This window comes from Hippocampus zosterae, chromosome 13 (assembly GCF_025434085.1).
Source record: "Hippocampus zosterae strain Florida chromosome 13, ASM2543408v3, whole genome shotgun sequence".
NCBI lineage: Eukaryota > Metazoa > Chordata > Actinopteri > Syngnathiformes > Syngnathidae > Hippocampus > Hippocampus zosterae.
In genome coordinates, this window is record NC_067463.1 from 4809108 (window position 1) to 4829830 (window position 20723).

General features: G+C 41.7%; 1 protein-coding gene and 1 long non-coding RNA gene across 2 annotated transcripts in view; one reads left to right on the plus strand and one right to left on the minus strand.

Annotated features, from left to right (window-relative positions):
• The window catches only part of LOC127612873 (uncharacterized), a 187287-nt gene that overhangs the window by 61384 nt on the left and 105180 nt on the right, over positions 1–20723 (minus strand). The gene's annotated exons all lie outside the window — the stretch shown is intronic.
• inpp4b (inositol polyphosphate-4-phosphatase type II B) overlaps positions 1–20723 on the plus strand; it is a 148382-nt gene that overhangs the window by 1417 nt on the left and 126242 nt on the right. Inside the window, exon 3 of the mRNA XM_052083612.1 lies at positions 8066–8168. Within this exon, the coding sequence (XP_051939572.1) occupies positions 8066–8168 (103 nt within the window). The remainder of the gene's footprint in view (positions 1–8065; positions 8169–20723) is intronic.

Below are 20723 nucleotides of genomic sequence, written 5' to 3' on the forward strand. Positions count from 1 at the left end.
CCGAGTGCTGCAGGCCTGCTCCGCTCTCATCACAACCACACTAGACCCGTCACCAGGTTGTTGTTTTATTTTATTTTATTTTATTTTATTTTATTTTATTTTATTTTATTTTTGTAGTCCCACCACTGAGCTCTTTGTCTCCCACAGTAGCTTCAGGCTGATCTAGGATGTTCCACTCTGCTTTTCAAAGGGGAATACGAGGCGAGACCGTCTGCTGCATTTGCCTCTCGGCATCCCCGCCAAGCATTTTACCCTCCTTTTAAACTCTTCGGGTGGTCCTAACATGTCCAAGTTGGGCGGACAAAACTCGTCTCCCTTCATCCTGCCTAACCTCGAAGATATTAGCATTTTCTTTCACAAGGAACCCAAAGCAAACGGTTTGATTCTTGATAGTTCAAATGCAACACAAGCAAAAACAGCAGTCACATTTTCAGAGGCAGGTAGTAACATGATATTAAGGGTGAGAAGGCGAAATGGATAACCCCAAAATAATGTATCCCTCTGTGTTTTCCAGGCAACATGTCAGTTTTTTTTTCCAAACTGACAAACTTATCATCTTACTTGAAACATCAATAATCGTGCTCAAAGATGTACATTATAAAATGAACCTACAGCCATCACCGCAGGCGTAAAAAGCAGGACTACAGAGGAGGAAAAGTAGTTATACTCCACAAAAAGTAGGCATTTACTATCTATATATATATATTGCGCGTCGTCCCGCACGCGGTCTGTCCTTCCGTCTGTCCCTTTTCAAAACGTACCTACTTCACCGCGCCGCTGCGCGCCGCCACTGCACCGCTCAGGCAGTGGCTCACTACGATCGCGCGGGCATCTTAGCGAAAAAATGTTGTCTACCCACAAGCATTGCAATAAAATTGTTAGTTATTTAGTAGAGCTAAACATCTCTTTATTTTCGCAATAAGCAATGAAGATGAACAAAAAGTTGAACTAAGCAACAACACTTTTGTGGGCCGAAGGCCCACCTTACCAGCCTTCCGCAGGAACTAGCTGATGAGCCGCCGGGAGGGCGGCGAACCACCACCTTACCAGCCTTCCGCAGGAACTAGCTGATGAGCCGCCCGGAGGGCGGCGAACCAGCTAGTTATTTATACGATTAATATAGGCCAACCCCCCCCCCCCCCCCCAGTTTTCAGAGAGGTGTCTACTTTTTGCACATTTTTTCTGTTTGCGTTGAGTTTTGTCTCTGTTCCCAGCAGATGGTGAGGGTTCACTGCGTATATCAGTGCAAAATGTACTGCACTGTAACTGATCTCTTGTGTGGCTGCTCTAATCAAAGGCCACACTTCTGTCTTTTCAGCAGATCATACAAAGTCATGCAAACGCATAAAATGGAATAAGGCCACCCCATGAATATTACCACAGTGTTAATTTGGCAGCTGCTGTGTGGCTTTACTTGCTGTTGGAATGCAAACTAGCAGCATTAAGGTGCTCTGTAATAACTTTCCACCCACCGGGGGAGCGCTTTACAAATGAGAACACGCGCCAGCTCTGCATTGGGGCAGCGCTATTGAAGTCATTACTAATTATTAATTGTCGTAATTAAGCACAAAATCGAACTGAATACATTGTTGATTTACCAAACACGTTTTGGTTTATGTACAGTGGGAGAAAAAGAAGATATATACATCCAACCACTTTATTCTCACCAGCCTATATATACCTCCTGTCTGACATGCATTGGTAGGTAGCGCTAGCGATGCTGTTTTGGTTAGCAATAGAGCTCAAATGGGCTGTTTCGTCTGAACACAACCGTCTATGTAGTGAGATCATTACACTTCACATTGTTTTTCTTCTTCATGACATTCGTTTGGGGGCAATGTTGATTTAAGGTATGTATCCATTCGACTTATTTGCATGCACACAATCAGTGTTTCGAAGCAAGATTAATCAAGAGGAGTCAATGTGTGTTCACGTGACAAATATTTGCTTATGCAAAGGCCACTAATGACAGTGGCCCAGTGTGGGTATAATGAGCTCCCCTTTATTTTTAGATCATTAGGACAACGGAAGCTAAATTGGAATTTAAAATTGCAATGTAAAAATGAACACACGGGCACATTAGCGTGTGTATGTTCTCAACTCCTCCTCATCATGCAGAGACAACTGATAACAAATTGTAATTGCAATAACACCAGGGACTCTTCATCAGAATCTGACCAAAATAAAGATGGAATCTCGGGGAAAAAAAATTGTGTAAAGATTCTTGACAATTTAAAATTGTATTTTTCAAGAAAGTCATTTGACAGGAATGAAGGCTGAATTTCACACACACACACACACACACAAAACAACTGACGGGTATACCCGGCCGTTGCTTTTTAGTCTGACCCGCGTTCACAAATAAGTGACGAGTTGTTTCTCAGCCAGACTGGCGTGAAAGCAAATTGGAAATAGAATCTATTAAGGAGGGATGATGGATTTGGTGGTGCGCAACACATGCATCAGATTTCACTATGCACTTATTCATTATTATTTCTGCGCAGGACAGCTGGGCTGTAACTCTCTCACACATGAGTGGAGAAAACAAAATCACACACACGCGCACACACAAAATCACGTAGGGCTTTCAAAGGGTGGATCATAAATCAGCTCGGCAAGATAGACGTGGGCCACGATTGTAGGACTCTCATAACGAACGATGGTTTGCAATCTTCTTACATAAAGTACTACCTGGGGAAAAAAACAAAACAACAACTCTCGAAATACCACCATGATGAGCAACATTAAAATACAGTAGCATAAGAGGGATGAGTTCATCACAAGACAAATGTTTTATGCTTGAAAATAATATTTCTTATTATTGTAAACCACGGTCAGAATTTGCAGTCATTGTAATTAATCAAAAAGCTGCATAAACTCTATCTATCTATCTATCTATCTATCTATCTATCTATCTATCTATCTATCTATCTATCTATCTATCTATCTATCTATCTATCTATCTATCTATCTATCTATCTATCTATCTATCTATCTATCTATCTATCTATCTATCTATCTATCTATCTATCTATCTATCTATCTATCTATCTATCTATCTATCTATCTATCTATCTATCTATCTATCTATCTATCTATCTATCTATCTATCTATCTATCTATCTATCTATCTATCTATCTATCTATCTATCTATCTATCTATCTATCTATCTATCTATCTATCTATCTATCTATAACTTCCTAAACACACAATCACACCTAAGGACCATTTAGACTCTAATAACTTGATTGAACACTCTAAATTTTAGAGTGTTCAATCAACCTTATCATGCATGTTTTTGGAATGTGGGAGGAAACAGGAGTATCCGGAGAAAACCCACGCAGGCACCTGAAAACTCAACACAGGAAGGCAGAGGGCGGATTCGAATCCAAGACCTCTGCACTGTGATGGGGACATGCTAACCAGTCTACAAAACAAGATTTAAAGGCAAAATAATGTAAGATGTTTAAAAAATGAAGTAATTGAAAAGCGAAGTAGAGGAATAAAAAGTAGTTCACTGAAGTTACTACAAAAAATAATTATAGAAATAAATCTTATCTAATCAGATTTCACATTGTGTGTTACGATGTAAATGTAACCAAGAATTTTTGTTTACACTTGTATTTTTTAAACTAATTCGATTTGAGATTGACCAAACGGCTGAGTTAGCTCAAAGTGACGTCGTTGTTTTCCTTTCCTCTGATTGGTTGAATAGAAGTTCTCGTAGTGGAATCATAATTACACGCAGGTGACCAAGCAGGAGAGGACGAATGTCGGACATTATTGCCAATTCTTTCACAAGGCGGACTTTCCAAGAACTATTGGACATTGTAACGATCAACTCGGACAACATTGTAGCTGGCTGTCTTATATCAACCCGGGAAAGGATTTATTCGCATTTCCAGAGTCGCATGAAATAGCTAGCCCTGACTCATGAACTTTTCATGAAGTAAAAGCGGATGGATTTTGTCGATAAACAGCAAGCATCTCTGGTGAGTACAATGTGTTTTGCTTAAATCATTAAAAAGAAAAAGTTTTCACCATGTTATTGGATAAATATCGATTGCGAACAGTTATACAGCAATCCCTCGTTTATCGCGGTCAATGGAGGCCAAAACCAACCGCGATAAACGAAAATCCGTGAAGTAGTGACCAATAAACATACGGGTGATTTTTTTTTAAGTCCGCAAACAACAGCGAGTCACATAGAGCAACACATACAGTACTGTACTCCATGTATATGAAAATTGTTTTATTTATTATTTTGTATTATGAATGTTTGAAAAAATCCGCAATGCACTGAAGCCACGATAAACGAACCGCGAAATAGCGAGGCATCACTGTACTGCAGTTTAAATGTTCGGAGTTTATGTATACAGGCCTGTGTTCGAAAATCCAGATCACCAAGTCAAGTCAATCAACAGTATTTATAGAGCACTTTCAAACAGCCATCGCTGCATACAAAGTGCTGTACATGGAGCAATTTAACATGCACAATAAACAGTAAGACAAATCGGTAAGAAAGGCGGTAGAAAGCACCAAACAGTAAAACCAAGAACAAATCTAAGTCCTGCTGAGTCGAATGCCAAAGAATACAAGTGAGTTTTGAGGAGGGTTTTGAAGAAGCGAGGAGGCTTGCCGAATGTTCAGTGGGAGGTCATTCCAGAGAGAGGGACCAGCAACAGAAAAGGCTCAATCCCCTCTGAGCCTCAGTTTAGTTCTTGGTACTTCTTATAATGTCTGGTCCACAGACCTGAGGCGCCGGGCAGGTGTGTAGGGGCGGATGAGTTCAGAGAGGTAAGGTGGCGCGAGATTTGAAAACAAAGAGGAGGATCTTGAAAATAACTCAAAAATGAATGGGGAGCCAGTGAAGGGATGCCAGAGTAGGAGTTATGTGCTCCCTCTTACGCCATTTTCTTCCCGTTTCGCTGTGTTGGGTTTCCTGATACAGTGCACTCCGCTTAATAGAACACCATTGGGCCGAAGCGCTTCTGTTCTAAGCGGAGTTTCTATTAACCGGAGACACTTTATTAGGTACACCTTCAGACACGTCGACGACCAAGTTACGCACGCAGAAAAACCCCTGCTGACGAGTTAGAAGAGATATTTCGACTGTGGACGTCCATATCTTTAATCAAACAACAAAACAACAACTTTAATCAACTTCAGTCAAACATCTCAAATCACGAGAAAAATTTCGTTACTTTTGTCTGGAAACAGGAGTCCGTAATTTTGCGGTTGACTTCCCTCTCAATGCGCTGGATAAGAGGGAAGTCCTGGAAACCGCGGGCGTACCTTCTGAGAATCCGGCAATGCATCGTATCGTCTGAGTATGTCCTTCTTATAGCCCTCGTTTCTTGAATGAAGTTGAAGCCATTGTGACGTGCGTGTGTCTATGTGTGGAGTGACGCGTGGTACCTGTTACTGTATACGGCTAGAACTACCGCGTTTTCTCGCGATAGTGGTACAGTATTGCGATAGCTACACTTCGAAAACCACTAGTTTACAATGTTCATTGCTTACGGCCTGTTCTATTAAGCGGAGATCTGTTCTACTAAGCGGAGTATCTTTATAAGAAATTGCATTAGGCAAATCGGTTCCAGAGCCTTTTGCTCTATTAAGCGGATTACTCTATTAACCGGTGTTCTATTAAGCGGAGTGCACTGTACTTGATTTAGCGCAGGTCCACCAAAATCGTGCTGCTCGTTGTTTCGTGACAAAAAACACGTCGTTATTCTGGCTCATGACGTCATGGTACTTTTTTAACCACACAGTCAAGGTTTCACTCAAAAAAAAAATCCTATTGATATGCACTGATTCTTGACAAGTCAAGTTGGGTCAATTCAATACCAAAAGTCGCATGAAATAATAGCTAGTTTGTTATGTTTCATGTTCAGAAATGAAAATGAGTGTCATCTGCTGTAGTCCTGGTTTTTCAGATGACAAAACGTGACGGCTGCAGATTTTATAATGCACACCTGTTTTAAAATGTCTCTATTTTAAAAGTGTGTATAAAGACATTTAAGTACAATAAAAATATGCCTCAACAGTATTTAAGTAGGGGACCTATAATCCAGTTTTCTGATCTGAAACGTAACCCCCGTCCTCAAATACGCAAAATTCCTCTGTCTTTAAGGCCATGATAATTTTGTGTTCTACACCATGTGTGATAAGTTAATGCTAAATGCCATCTTTACTCTGTGCTCCTTATTGTCATAGAAAGTCAAATCGCTGCTCAGATATTTGTAAATAAAGAAGTTGTTTCTTTCCGGGCCCGAACAAGTGCTGACGTATTTTTCCCAGAGAGAATAGAAGTCCTATCACAATTCCAAACAAACCTGATCATTCATCCAGCTGGGTGCTTGATTGCCACGACAAACAGCTGACAGAAGGGCGAAAGGTCGCACCGATGTGTGTTGTCATCTGCCTTTGCCCGTTACCTCATAGTGATTCTCTCTCGAAGGTGTGGCTCACACTCGACGGTCTGTCATGTAGCAGTTATTTTCACAAGAAGTGCGGGGAAGTGGTGAGGAAGTACAAAAAAAAGTGTTAAAAGGAACGCAAGTTAAATCGAAATATTGAGAGGGTAAAAACAAAAAACCAAAAACGTTCATCCATATTTCTAACCCTGAATGAAAAAAAAATCCAGTTGTATATTTATCATCACGTCTTTTCTTTTGACAAGATTGAGCAAAAACAACTCCCCCCCCCAAAAAAAGCCAACAAAAAGGCCAATTGACTCACTCCGTCGCTCTGTTCCACAGCTCTTCATGCAATTATCCCCTGCAGTATACTGACTCGTACTCTTGGAACAGTTGAGCCATCCTTTAGCTAATGGAGAAAGACGACTGCTAACCAGCACCCCTCCGCCCCTGAGCTGCTGCTCAATATCGCAAACGTCCTCCTCAGTCTCCCCAATTTGCTGAATACCAGTACGCCCCTCGGCAGCCCAAGATCGATGAAGCTTCCCAGCACAGATCCTCTCGTCGTGTCTGTTAATAGCTCTGAATCGAGTCCCAAGACCGCCGAGGTCCATCCATTTGGATTTTTGAATTATTTAGCATTCTCTTAGACACGCGGGTCGAGTCAATTGCGCGGCAGCTGGAAAATGACTTTTCCCCCCAATTAAATTGCTGTTTGCAGAGTAAACGTGCGACCGGCGTCCGAAAGGCAAAGGCGAGGTCCTTCCCTGTCACTTTCTGTGCAAACCGGACAACTCGTTCCCGTGCGATATCACTGTCAACATTGGCTCAGCCGCTGTAAAAAAGCTCATTAGCCGCTCTCTATGCAATGACTGCAATTCAAATATTGAAGAGCTTTACTGTTTTCTCTGTCAAATTCACTCAAACGTGTGGAACTGAGGCGCTTGCTTATTCACTCAAGTTTGCGGGCTCAAGAAGCACAAAATATGACGTTAGCTGCCGGTGGTTGCTCGACGTTCATGCTAAGGGGAACATCTGGCCTGGAAACGGAAATTCAGCACAAATTTCCATCCCCCAAAAGACAATACTTTAACGGATCATTAAGAATGATTAAAAAAAAAAAAAGCTGAAAAAATCAATACGCTTGTGACCACCCATGACATTAATATGGAAACGAGGGTTCAGAACATTCAGCGATCGGTTACGCTGTTGAACACGGAAATCGAGCAGCGGTTAGGGTTCAACGTTAAAGAGTCGATGTTAGAACTTGCTGTTGGCTAAGTGAACCGTGTCGCTGCTTTATTCGTTTTACTGACATCTGATCGTTCTGTTGGTGTTTCCTTGGGCGTAGCTCCATCTAGTGGATGTATTATAGATTGCGTGTTACAATGCCCAATGAATGAAAAAAAAAGACAACATAGGCCATTCACTTGAGGTGTGTCTCATAATCCAGTGCGCCTTTTAGTGTGGAAAATACGGCATATGGAAGAAGAAAAAAATACAATTGTTTGTGGAGAATCATAAAATGAAAAAATAAAATGCTTAAATGCACACTCTTGATTTTATTAGTCATTCTTTCTGGTTTGTTGACTTTCAAAGTCAAATCGGCATTTTTTTAATTTAATTTATTTTTTCTAAAAAGGCAAGATGGCTTGAATGGAGTCGGCCAGTTGTCACCTGCTGTGTCGTTTTCTTCTTTGGTGGCACAGGAAAAAAAGCACCAGCAAAAATCCTGCCTGCTCCAGGTAAGAAGCCTCCTCCCCGCTCCTTCCGCATACTTTCCGTCAACAAACTTTTCCATTGAAAAGAATTCCCTTTGCAGCAGTCATACATCAACTGGGCGAAAATAATCCTGCTTTTTTTTTTTGTGTGTGTGTGTATACTGTATATCAAAGAACTCTCTGCGGTAAATATGTAGGCTATGAATACACACTCGCACACACAGAAAATCTATTCAGGTGACCACACTGAAAAGACCACTGGCCAAATAGTGGGCTCTACAAAAAGGTGCATTTCTATTTCTCCAAAATAATTGATTAAACCTTGGGTCCTTCAAATGAAAAAACACTCAAAATGTTCAGAGACATCTGTGCTATCCATACATATATAGTTTTTATTAGTTCTTTGGGATTTTTTATTCTTTATTTTTTGCAAAAGGAAAAAAAAATGTGTGTCTGGAGGTCCCAACTAAGCCCTACTAACAATCCCGACCGGACGTGTTCATGTAAGATGCATTGGTTTGAAGCCTCCTGCAAAAAGGCAAACTCATTTGCGATTCTCTGGCGCCACCTAAAAGTTGCACAATTGGAATGACCTGAACCCAACAATGTGGCATGCATACGTCTGTCCAAGCGAAAACAAAGCGATTGACGTAAAAATCGCGTGAAATGCATGTTTACACATTAGGTTTACGATGCATTCAAAAATATAAATTATAATGGGTCTCTATGGTGCAAAATAGGTAAATTGTAAAGATTACGGAATCAAAACCTTTTTTATTATTGCTGCAATGCCTGAGAATTATCAGCCAGTGACGTCATGAAATTTAGGCCATTTTAGAACCCCCCCATACGTTTCAGCTCTCTCGTGTTTTTCCGACTGCCTTTGCCTTTGATTCAAAGATATAATTTTACATTTATCGCAAGCGGTGGACTACGAGGGTTAAAAAAAAATTCTTGCTTGTATACAAGTGGATAGGTCTCTGGAGTGCCCGGGTGCACAAGTCGACCTTCATGTTCCTATTTCCATAAAGGTGTCTGTGAGTCGTTGAGCATTTTGTGCAATGATTTCATTGCCGTTTGGTCATTGACATCTGGTGATGTGATTCCAATGTCCTCTTTTTTCTTTGCATTGTTTAATGGATTATTAGAATATACTCGTAGCACATCAAGTCACATTTGTGAAAAATGTGGTTGTTCCTTGATAACCAAAGAGTGTTCAACTGTATTCCAAAAACATACCTGCAATTTTTTTGTGCGAGTCTGAATTTTTTCTTTTTACAATGTTGCTTAATGCTTAAAAAAAAGATACTTTCATGTAAAAATGTTCATCCTCCCTGAGGTTATGCCTCATTACTCAAGGAAAATTTCACAATTGTTTTTATTTTTGTAACAATAAATTTTTTCTTCTGTGTGCCCAGCGATTGGCTGGCAACCGATTCAGGGTGTCCCTCGCCTACTGTCCGAAGACAGCTGGGATAGGCTCCAGCACCCCCGCGACCCTAGTGAGGATCAAGCGGCTCGGAAGATGAATGAATGGATGAATAAATGTTTTCTTTCTTTACTTTATTCTCATAAGTTTCAACATATTGGGGGCATTTTTTTTCCTGCAGAAAGATACCATGTTTTTGTCTCCTGAAAACAAAACCTTTTTCTTCATACTGATATTGTCATCACTACAACTACAACATAATTATTATAATCATTTCACTCTTTAACATGAGTTAAAGGCCTTAAAATACATTCAAAATTTATTTCAGAAGCATATTCCCATACTGAAAAATGTCGAAAAAAAATCCAGTTTTATCTTTTTTTATAGCACCCTGTCTAAATATAAGTTTTATTCTTGTAAGATTATCACATTAAAAAAAAAAGCTTTCCCTGTGAATTTACACTTTTTTTGGCTTGACAAATCCATTGTTATTCCCTGAAGACGACAGGAGACAATATTGACAAGATATGCAAAGCAATCGCGGTGAGAGCACTCGAGGGAAATGTGAATGGCGCATACGAACATCGAGTCCTTGTACTTGAAACAACATTGCTCGAGCACGACAGGCGATGTTGGAGTCTCGATGCTTTTATGAAGCAACTCACGCCTTCCTCTCGGCACCTGCGTGCACTTTCATTGTTTGCTTTTGCAGACAAGCAGCTGCTTCCCTTAAACGAGTCGATTGTGCTGCAGGGTAGGAGCTTGATACCCTTGTATTGCGGGTTTGATTTTCCAAATATCGTAGAAGTGGGCTAATAGAATTATGCAGGCGTCCACATCGAAGGAGCTTCTATGGCCAAAAAGGGAAAACAAATTCCCAACGAGTGAAGCGTAGGGCTGAGGCGGTAGCTTGAAATAAGTCAACAGAATCTTGAATGGAAATTGGTTGCGTACCTTGCCAAGTTCCGCTCGCCAATAAATGACGACGACAACGTTTGTAGTCTTTGAAAATTACTTTAGCCTTCTAAAATCATGACTTGTCCTTAAAAAAAAAGCAAATGTATTCTCGTAAATTAGTATGCCACCCCCCCCCCCCCCCGAATATAACACATTTATGATGAATTTCTCAAAATACACAAAAATGTGGAATCTTGTAATCAATTTTTTGGGGGAGGGGGGTCTTGCAGTTTTAATCTCATAACATCACTGGATGCTCATAAGATTACAGTTTCTATTGAAGAAATGTTATTTTGGTAGCATTAGCTCCTCTCAAAAACTAAACGTTATTAATATTCATTATATGATCGAGAACAGTTTGTCTTGATTCCTGTACTGTTACTTCCTGTCTATTCCTGTAAACGGATAAGATTACACTATTTGTTCATTATTTTGGGATGTTTTTTTTAACCAAAAAAGAAAAAAAACAACTTTGTATTTTTCTTTCCTTGTTGAGTATAAAATATAACAAAATAATTCAGTTCAGATTCCATTCCTCAAAGATAACAAGTTCCATTGTGGATTATTCTAGCTTCTGCTTCACCTCTAATGATTCCGCAAAGGGATGACGTTTCATCTTCGGCGGGGACGCTATAGATCCCTTCGTCCACGTAAGCCAGACACCACCACCACAAGCGTTGTTCTTAATTGCACAGATAACGAATCCCAGAAGGAGCAGAAGTTCACAAGAATCAGTTTCTTTGGTTCTGTGTGGCTTTGGTCAAAAGGTTTGTCTTAAATTATGGATAAAAAATGGAATGTCTATGTCACAGAATACATTTGGACTTGTCTCATTTGACTGCGAGATGAGTGCAAGCCTAATGACGACGCTAAAATGTACAAACACAGTGGTGATGTCCAAGGCCATTCGGCGTCCATCAATCAGAGTTATTGTAACCACATCGGGCCTTCTGGAGTGGCCGCACTTCGCTTCCTCTGTGGCTCTGTCGTACACGCCTCACCGCCTCATTTTCAGTTGTTCTTTGAGCCCTCATCAATCACCCTTCAATAAGCGCGTTTGTATGTGTGCGCACGTTGCAGCTGTTCAGACGCTCACGGTGTCCGCTTGGCTAAATTGACCCTCAAGCACCTGCCGTGTTCAGTTTGATGTACATCAAGAGTCGCAGGCCATTTCCCGTACTAAATTGGTGAACGCACGTCAATTCATTTTTCATTATATATTCTGTGGGTTACATAATTTCAAATAGTTTTCAAAAGATTTGCATGGCCGGCCATATATGGCGCGCGCGGGCCCTCGATTAACTGCTTAATCCTGTTGAACTTTGTTGGTAACTAAAACAGCAGCACTTGCTGAGGTGCCTAAACAAACTTTTGACCCGGTTTCCTATATGCAGTCGTGTTAAAGATGACCCTATTTAATCATGATAACGTTCAAGTAGACTGACGTGGTTTCTCTGCAATGCTTTTCGCCATCCCCTTTTTGGATGATCAAATTTATCTCTATGGGAAATTTACTGGTAGTTTTGAAAATTGAATCGCAGTGAATGAAAAGTTAAACTGCCATGGTAGCTTCTTGCACCAGCAGCTGGCTATTATGGGCGCTCTTTGCACTCTGAAACAAAACTTCTCAAATATTGATGAAAAATTCAACTTTGAAAGTTGACCATATCAAGTCCTGTTTGGGTCTGGTTTCAACTTTCGGTTTTTGTTTCCACTCTTGCAAGTGTGCTTGAAATATAACAGCCACTCGCGAACAAATGGATTTTATTTGGAGCTTTTGCGACTGATTTTGGTAAATTGAAATCTGATATGTTGTGATTTTTCTACCAAATGACAATGTAGATTTCTATGTTAGCATCTTGTGCTAGCGCCTAGCTATGATAGAACTCACCTGAATGTAAAATTGACTGTTCCTCACAAAAGTCAGTTCACCCCTCCATTGTTCTAACTTTTTAATTTGGTTCTTTTCATGGGAGAACGCTAAGGAAATAACGCTTTCCTCCAACGTAAAGTAGTCGGTGTATAGTTTGTCTAACGTCCCCACACAATAACTCAACACACCGCCTTTACAGTCTAAACTGCTTGCAACAAGAGTACGCCCCCGAGGTGCAAATATTGAACTTCCAGTGCCCAATGTGAGAGCAATAACCCCAAATTTAACACGCCTGCTCGCCATTCACACCTGAGACCTTACTAACAAGTTACATCACGCCACGGAGGTAAAATGGCTAATTGGGCCCAATGTGGTCATTTTCACTTAGAGTTATACTCGCTTTTGTTGCCAACAGTTTAGACATTAACGGCTGTGTGTTGAAGGAACAATAAATTTACAGTGTACAAGGACCACCTGACGTTATAGCAAAGTATCATTTCTTCATTGTTTCCCCGTGGAACGATTTCATATATTTCCAAAACCGTAAGGCAAACCCAAGGCCCGGGGGCCAGATCCGGCCCGCCACCTCCTTTTATGCGGCCCGCAAAAAGCAAATCAAACATGACAACTTCCATGATGCTAGCTAAAATCTGCACCAAAATTTAAAATTCTCATCTGCAATAAATAAGAAGGATATTGTAAGCATTTCTTGTAACCAAATCCGTCATGACAGTATCTTAAACAAAAGTGGAGTAAACAGTTATTCTTTACTTCTTTATGTGGTTTCAGTCATAACGGCCTTCCAAGGCAAACGGTAAGTAAACTATGGCCCATGACAAAAATGAGTTTGACACCCCTGCCGTTGGAGGTGAACTTTGTTTTGTGAAATACAGTAGCTTTGAAAGTTAACCTCATGGAAGTTTAACCGATATCGCGGCTGCAGCTTCAACGGCGGCTTAATAGCTGATATCACTAAGCACTGCCCCCCGAACGAGGAGCGAGTGCTCGGGTGTACATCACAGCGTTCGTATCGAGCAAATCTGCAGAGGAGGACATGGACTGGATTAAAGAGAGGACCGGTTTTAACACGACAACGGCGCAGGTCGAAAGCCAAGTGATGGATTGTCATGTCTAAATCCCATTTTTAACAGCCAAACGTGGTCATTCATCATTGTCTGTCCTGCTGGAATGGCAGCAACTGCACTATGTGGAGTCAAGTAAAGCAATACTCTGGCTGTAAATCGAGGTTCGTTTTTTTTTTTCTTCTTGTTTTCTTTTATCATGTTACAGATTGAACAGCATTTCGTTTTTTTTCCCCCACTATGGCATGTGAGGCCGGAGCACAAAGCAGTGACACTTCTTGTATCCTTAGCTAATATTTTCCATGTGGGAACTCCACATGGGCGTATGTTACACCTCTGAACCGTACAATAGATGTTGGCAATTTTTTTCATGTGCCAGCTGCGAGCTGTGATGGGCCGCTGTTTGGATGCTCTGACATATCGGCCGAAATATAATTTAACACAATAGGGAATATGTCCTTTGAAAGTTGACCAATTGGAAAAATGATTTGTCTCATTTCTTATTTGAGTAAGGTTCATTTTCATGTTCCTTTCTATTTATTTATTTTGCTTTTGAAATTTTTATTTTCGCCATCACACCTTTTTTTTTAGTCTCACCTGCTTGTGATTTTTGCATTGAGTAAAGACGTGCATTCGGCTAATGTTAGCTTATTGCTCAGTATTGATGAACTCTGAAAAGAATCCATGCAAACAGAAATGGTTCCTTCAGGAAATGTTTTGTGGAAAAAGAAAATTAGTTTTTTTTTTTTTTTACTTTTGGCTGCCTCTCCATTAGCCCCGAACAAAGACGTTGCGTCCTCAAAACTGAAACAAGCTCTTAATGGATCCTTTTTGGAGGTGCTCTTAAACATCTACAGACTACTCAATACCACATCCGACTAATGCTCTTTTACACTGAAAACGACACTGCAAATAGAAACATGATTTAGAGTGCCCTGCGTGTTTGAAGAGCCTCCACATTTTTATTATGCCGCTATAGCTACCTATTGATTAAATACCATTTATTTCAGCCACACACTAAATCCCACAGTGAAATTAGTCAGGAGATATGTTGGCAGCGATATAAAATCAATCCTGGACCTCGGGGCAGATTGTTTGGAAAGGTAATGGTACTTTTTTTGGGGGGGGGGGGTTAACTAATAAATGTTTGAGACACATTGTCTTCATTCAAACCGCTTTGATTTTGAAGCATGATCTTGCTTGTCTGCTGGAGGCGGAACCTTTTTAAACAGTGCTGTAGAGTGTGCGGACTTGAGTGCATATTTACTATATCAAACATGAGTTAGTGAATAATTCATAATTGCAAATGGAATCCAACGGCTCCCACTGTTTGCTGGACTAAATCATAGCCAGGAATAAAAAAAATACACACACACAAAAATGGCGCAAAGGAATTGTGCTTTTAAACTTGTTTGACTTCATGATGAGGTGGGTGGACAAACCTTGGGAGGTGTTTGGGTGAAGCCTTTATTTGTATCCATATTTGTAAATTTACCAGTTTGGGTAGACATTAAATCCCCATTTATCACAGATGATACAGGTTATAGATTTTTGAGAAACCTTGAGACAGTAATTCACGCCTTCGTCACATCCCGGCTCGATGACTGCAATGCACTTTACTTTGGAGTCAGCCTATCCTCCATTTAGCGTCTCCAGCTGGTCTAGAATGCTGCTGCTCGCCTCTTGACTGGTACGCGTGAGAGGGAGCACATAACTCCTACTCTGGCATCCCTTCACTGGCTCCATATACATTGTAGAGTTCTTTTCAAGATCCTATTATTTGTTTTCAAATCAAGAGTTGAGATTTCAGACCAACCTAGGATGGCTAAATATCAACAAAAACTGTATAAATAAATTTGTGGGATTTGTTTTGTTTGCCATGTTGCGGCAAATGCGGTAATACACTGAAGGAGCGAAGCTTGAAATTGCTGAATTTTCCCCTCGCGGCCAATTTGTATCTTGACACAAGTATTATGACACCATTGCCACAGTTGCATACCTCAATAAGTCCAAAATGACAGCCTCGCTGGCTATCTCGGTCCTTAGCCATGTTCGCTTTCAGTGCTACCGGCTGTCCGTTTACGGCCCCCATCAGGGCCACGTGTGCCACAGGCCCTGATATCATCTCCATTTAATCTGCAACCTCCGCGTCTCAATGCACCCGCTTAGTCATTGAGGTATGCTTTGGATCATGAGCTCTTTTTTTTTCCCTTTTCATTTTTTTCTTCCATGAGCCACATTTCATACAGTAGATGTCAGTTATGACCACAGGCACCGGGAGCCCTCGAGCGCCCCAGATCATGCATTTGTCTCACTCGGGTGGTAATTACATGCCGACTGTGATGCTTGTTTTTTTGAAGAGCCAGCCATTCTTAATGAAACCTAAGCTGGTGCCTCAGAGCATTTACTCCAATAGCTCCTTATTTAGAATGTTTTCGCCCTTGCTTTTATGTGTGAATCTAGATCTCTATTATACAGTACCCTTCCGTCTTTGTTGCTGTGTTGAAGCTAATAGGACGTCAATATTTATTTATTTATAGGATTTTGAACATTTCTCAGAGTGAGCAAACCCAGAAAATGTTTGAGCCATGACATTTGCAGTCGGACCTTGAGGGCAATTGTCACGCCAGTTTCTGTTGACAGCAGAGTTCGATATTGGCCAAAATGGGAGACCACCGAAATGGTTCAACTGCCCAACACTTGTTTACCCGGATCGGTTTGGTCAGCAGCATAAATCTGCCAATAAGTATACTGATGGGCGGCCCGGTGGTCCAGTGGTTAGCGCGTTGACCTCACAGTGCAGAGGTCGTGGTTTCGATTCCGGCTCCGGCCTCCCTGTGTGGAGTTTGCATGTTCTCCCCGGGCCTACGTGGGTTTTCTCCAGGCACTCCGGTTTCCTCCCACATTGCAAAGACATGCACGGCAGGCTGTTTGAACACTCAAAATTGTCGCTGGTTGTGAGTGTGAGCGCGAATGGTTGTTCGTCTCTGTGTGCCCTGCGATTGGCTGGCAACCAGTTCAGCGTGTCCCCCGCCTACTGCCCGAAGACAGATGGGATAAGCTCCAGCACCCCCACAACCCTAGTGAGGATCAAGCGGCTCGGAAGATGAAAGAATGAAAAGTATACTGATCAAATTCCACAACTAAACGACCAATTCATCAGTGAACCTCGCGATGCATTCAGGGTCGCCACGTCACCCGCGTATCACAGCGACTGCTTACGTAGCATGTTCTTACCTCTGTTAAAATGATTTGATGCCTTGTGGCAGTAGGCCCCGCTTCGCACACCACTCCTTTGTGTCTACCCTTCATCCACTCATCAGCATATAATGTAGCTAACAGCACAAGAGTTTGCTGCTAGTTGTCAGACAGTGCAAACGGATGGACTCAGATGCACTGCAGCAGTCACAGGTGAGACATTAAAGTGATTTGCTTACAAAACCGTTGGTGGCTAGCTAACTAGCTGTTGGTATGAGTCGCTAAAACGTTTTTGTGGAACTGACTGGAGAGTAAAAGCAAAGTTTTTTTATTTTTATTTTATGTATTTTTTAATGAACACGAATCAAGAGTCAGTGGCTCGTGTGTAGCACGAAAAGCAAAGTCATCAAACAGATGGACTTGAAAGCGTAACGGTCACACGAGAGATTTGTTCACAAATACCATCGGTGGCTAGCGACTTAGCAGCTATTTTGAGCGGCTAATGCAGAGTGTATCATTGTCATTTCTCCTTTTTGTTTTCATTGCAGATTACTGTTCAACTCCAGTGACATCACTTGCACTCTGAAATCACTCTGCCAAACAGCTCATGATGTAGTGGTTGTACTGCTCGGCATCACAGCAGTGTGGTGCCCAAAGTCAATGTTTTTCGATTTGGGTAATGGTGGCCAATGCCCACCTTGCACCCTGTGTCTTGAGGCAACGCATTCCTTCATCATGCCACGAAAGCACATACAAGGCTTGATGCTTCAGGGGACACAAGTAGAGTGGCAACCTATTGAGGGTCACTGGTGTAGGAGAAAACCTTCAAAGCAAACATGCCCCACCCTTTCAGGAAAATCCAACCTTATTGTACAAAGTCTGTTTTGGAGGCTTTCTTTGGTGAACGATGACAATAGTCTCCATCCTGTGTTATGATGCTTTGCACTCTGCAGTCTTTTTTTATTGTATTTTGGTCAAGCTTCATGCAAATAACTGTGTGATCCTGACTGATGCCCCATACATTTTTCAAATCGCCTAAAAATCACATCGTCACTCCCCTGAGCGACCGCACCGTATTGTTCACCTTGTACTTTGACCCCTCCACACTGCACTCCAGCTGCCTCTATCGGTGGAATCGATTGCATCGATTCTCCCGGGGTTAATGGATTTTTGGAGCCATGGTGAGCGGAATGCACTTTAATCATGGGAGATCTTAAATATTTTATCAGTGCGAGCCGAAAGGTTTCCGAAATGGAGTCGGCGATGACAGGGGAAGGGAGGTGCGTCGTGCATCTCGCACGCCATGTTAACAATGGGCCGGTGTTTCCGCTTCATTGCTTCGACCGGGAGAGAAGAGTGCAGGAAATAAGAGTGAAAAGAAATATATCTAACTCTCCCTTGGGATTATTTTTAGGATAATGCATGCACCCTTCTCGAATGCCGCTTGAACCCTCAGGAGGCTGCTCGGTTGGTCATTGATTTAGTCATACCTGTCAAATCATACGGTTTAGCCGTAGTTCATACGGATTTTGTGGTGAATCTTGCGTATATGGCCGTGTCGTACAAATCATACGGATTCTGAAAATTTCCGTTTGATTTTTTTTTTTTTTTTTTCCCCTAACAGGTAGTTCCGTTTGCTTTTGCCCAGAATGGTGCTAGTCTACTCGAATGTTTTCATTTCCAGTAAATCACGTGGTTCCTAGTTGAAAACAGCAGAGTATTCATTGCATATCATTGAAAATGTTGTGTTTTTTTTCTGCTGTTATTTTGGCATATAAAATGCTTTGGTATGTTATAAGGATTTGTTTGCGTAGTTTATACAGGTTGGCGCTCAGAAAAGTTGACAGGTATGCTTAGTGGACCAGTTTCACTCAGTAGCTTAACCTGTGGAAAATTAACTATAGTCCTCTTGACTGAAAATAAACGTTTGAACTTTCCAGTCTTGTTTCAATATATATAATCTACAGAAGTTTTTTCATCTGGTAATAAACAAACTTAATCATAGGTTTTGGTGGCTTGCCCTTTTGACGATGCTTTCCAATGTTGCAGTGTCTTTGTTGCACTGTGCCGTACGCTCGAATGAGAGCACAGCTACAAACCGGGAAACCGTGTTGTTTGCCAACCCAGAAGTCGATTTAAAGCTCTGCCACATTTCAACTTGTTTTTGTCTGGAGCAAATATTTAGACATTGTCTCCACCTCTCAATAGCAATCCATACTTCTGCTCATCTTTACCCGCAGGAAGCCAGTCTTGCATACTAAAGCATAAAAAACAAACAAAAAAAAACCCTCCCCGGGATGACCATTCTTTGTTAGTTGAGTAGTTGGTTGGTTGATTTAACTGCTCAGTTAGTCACTCAGTTGTTAGATCGGTGGTTGCTCAGCTAGTTTGGTCTGCCGGTGCATTTGTTTATCAGCCCCTTGGTCAGTCAACGGGTTAGCCAGTTAGCTATTAAGCTGAATTTTCACTTAGTTGATCTCTTCTTTAGCCAGTTGGTCAGTCAGTATGGTTGTTTGTTATTCAGCTACTGTGCTTGCTGGTTGGTTGATCGCTCAGTACGGTAGAATGGTTAGTTAGTTTAGTTATTTTTGTCTAGTCTGTCGGTTAGTTTAGTGGTGTCAAACCCTGGTCCTCGTAGGGGACAATAATAATAAAATGAGGTGGCGGGTCGTATCTGGCCCCTGGGCCTTGAGTTTGACAACACTGGTTTATTTGTCATTTGGGTTGTTTTGGGTGGTTGGTAAGTAGGTTAAAGTTGCTTGTTGGTTGGTTAGTTCGATGGTTTGTCATTCAGTTGTGTTATTTTTCCAAAAGGCACCGAACAAAGGTGGCTGGAGGTTCCATTGTATTGTATATTGGAGCCGTTGTTGTAAGAGCACAGCAACAAGCAAGGGAGCCTACATGTTGTTTACCAACCAATAAGTGACCTTAAAGCAGTTGTTTTTTTTAAACCAGGAAAATGGTTGCCATCCATGCTACTCGTGAATATTTCAACACCGTTGCCACCTCTCCGACAGGAAGCTGTACCTCGGCTCATCTTGACACTTTCCTTGGAGGAAATGAAAGTCAGGCACGCTGGGAGGTTTTCCATATAAAACCCAGAAGCAGCTACTTGCCAGTCTGAAGCCGTTGTTGCGAGTCATTAGAGAGGCTTGGCCGTGATTGCCAAATTGGATAAACAAAAGTCAAGTCAAGTCAACAGTATTTATAGAGCACTTTCAAACAGCCATCGCTGCATACAAAGTGCTGTACATGGAGCAATTTAACATGCACAATAAACAGTAAGACAAATCGGTAATAAAGGCGGTACAAAACAGCAAATCTAAGTCATGCTGAGTCGAATGCCAAAGAATACAAGTGAGTTTTGAGGGGGGCTTTGAAGATGGGCAGCGAGGAGGCTTTCAGCGGGAGGTCATTCCAGAGAGAGGGACCAGCAACAGAAAAGGCTCGATCCCCTCTGAGCTTCAGTTTAGTTCTTGGTACTTCTAATAATGTCTGGTCCACAGACCTGAGGCGCCGGGTAGGTGTGTAGGTGCGGATGAGCTCAGAGAGTTAAGGTGACGCGAGATTATTCAGAGATTTGAAAACAAAGAGGAGGATCTTGAAAACAACTCTAAAATGAATGGTGAGCCAGTGAACGGATGCCAGAGTAGGAGTTATGTGCTCCCTCTTACGAGTACCAGTCAAGAGGCGAGCAGCGGCATTCTGGACCAGCTGAAGGCGCTTAATGGAGGACTGGCTGACTCCAAAGTACAAGGCATTACAGTAATCGAGCCGGGATGTGACAACGGCATGAATTACTGTCTCAAAGTGTTCATGTGAGAGGAGAGGTTTTATTTTGGCCAGCTGTCTTAGGTGAAAGAAGCTGGATTTAACAACGGCACCAATTTGCTGATCGAGTTTGAAATCACTGTCCAGTTTAAGGCCCAAGTTTGAGACTGTTGATTTAAGATAAGGATACAGGGGGGCCAAGTCTACAGGATTGAATGTACAAGGGCCACTGGGACCAAACAATATCACCTCTGTCTTCTTTTAGTTGA